The 1,415-nt window shown below is 33.1% G+C and overlaps 1 protein-coding gene across 1 annotated transcript in view; it reads left to right on the plus strand.

Annotated features, from left to right (window-relative positions):
* The first annotated feature begins 310 nt into the window (after positions 1-310).
* Positions 311-1,415, plus strand: part of LOC106476437 — a 5,872-nt gene continuing 4,767 nt past the window's right edge. The window contains exon 1 of the mRNA XM_022380307.1: positions 311-390. Coding sequence (XP_022236015.1) covers positions 359-390 — 32 coding nt within the window. The 5' untranslated portion in view covers positions 311-358. The remainder of the gene's footprint in view (positions 391-1,415) is intronic.

Here is a 1,415-nt window from a genome sequence, read left to right on the forward strand (position 1 = left end):
ATAATACTTGGTATTATATGTTATATATTCAGTGTTAATAATACTTTGTGTTATATATTATAGATTCAGTGTTAATAATACTTGGTATTATAGATTCAGTGTTAATAATACTTGGTATTATAGATTCAGTGTTAATAATACTTGGTAGTACATGTTATGTTTATTCAATTTTTTTTTCTTTATCTAATAAATAAAATTTTGTAATTCGGTAACTTTACTGACTTTTCGTGTAAACGTTTAGAATATCGAAGCTGCTTTATTATCCCAAACAATCCAAGTAGTTATATTTATTTTTTAATCATGTAATAGATCACTCAGCTCAAAATCGATCACAATCCCTTTGCAAAAGGATTCCGTGATGCGGGGGCCGGGAAAAGAGAGAAAAAGTGAGTATACGTACCCTCCAAACCAGATAGTTTATTTTACCGTTTCTACAACAAACTTTTCTACGTCCCTTGTGGATGTTTTGTATTCACTTGTTTTTCTCCAGTTAAGTTGAAAATGTTGCTACTTCGTTATATATCTTTCGACACGTAAAGCTAATATACTTATGTTTTTAGTTGAACCGTGTTTTAACGTGAAAGGAAAGCACTGAGGTCAAGTACGGGTAACCGAGACCTGAGTTTAGATACATGATAGGATATTGTTTAATGTGGTTGTGCTCTCTGTTTCTTTAGAAAGTCTTATATGATGCAGTGATTCCAGACTTTTGTGACCTGTAGACTAAATAATCTATCACAAAAAATTAGTCTGTAAAAGTAGAATAAGCTTGGAACGAAACCTGAGTTTGTAACCGGTAGAATATTTTATAGGGATGGACAAAATGAAACCTGAATTTGTGACCAATAGAGGTATAAGTTAGAAGGAACGAAACCTGAGTTTGTAACCGGTAGAATATTTTATAGGGTGGACAGAATGAAACCTGAATTTGTGACAAATAAGGTATAAGATAGAAGGAACGAACCTGAGATTGTAACCGGCAGAATATTTTATAGGGTGGACAGAATGAAACCTGAATTTGTGACAAATAAAGGTATAAGATAGAAGGAACGAAACCTGAGTTTGTAACCGGCAGAATATTTTATAGGATGGACAGAATGATACCTGAATTTGTGACCAATAGAGGTATAAGATAGAAGGAACGAAACCTGAGTTTGTAACCGGCAGAATATTTAAAGGATGAACAAAATAAAACCTGAATTTGTGACCAATAGAGGTATAAGTTAGAAGGAACGAAACCTGAGTTTGTAACCGGCAGAATATTTTATAGGATGGACAGAATGATACCTGAATTTGTGACCAATAGAGGTATAAGATAGAAGGAACGAAACCTGAGTTTGTAACCGGTAGAATATTTATAGGATGGACAAAATGAAACCTGAATTTGTGACCAATAAAGGTATAAGTTAGAAGGA

Source organism: Limulus polyphemus, unplaced genomic scaffold (genome assembly GCF_000517525.1).
Source record: "Limulus polyphemus unplaced genomic scaffold, Limulus_polyphemus-2.1.2 Scaffold10570, whole genome shotgun sequence".
NCBI lineage: Eukaryota > Metazoa > Arthropoda > Merostomata > Xiphosura > Limulidae > Limulus > Limulus polyphemus.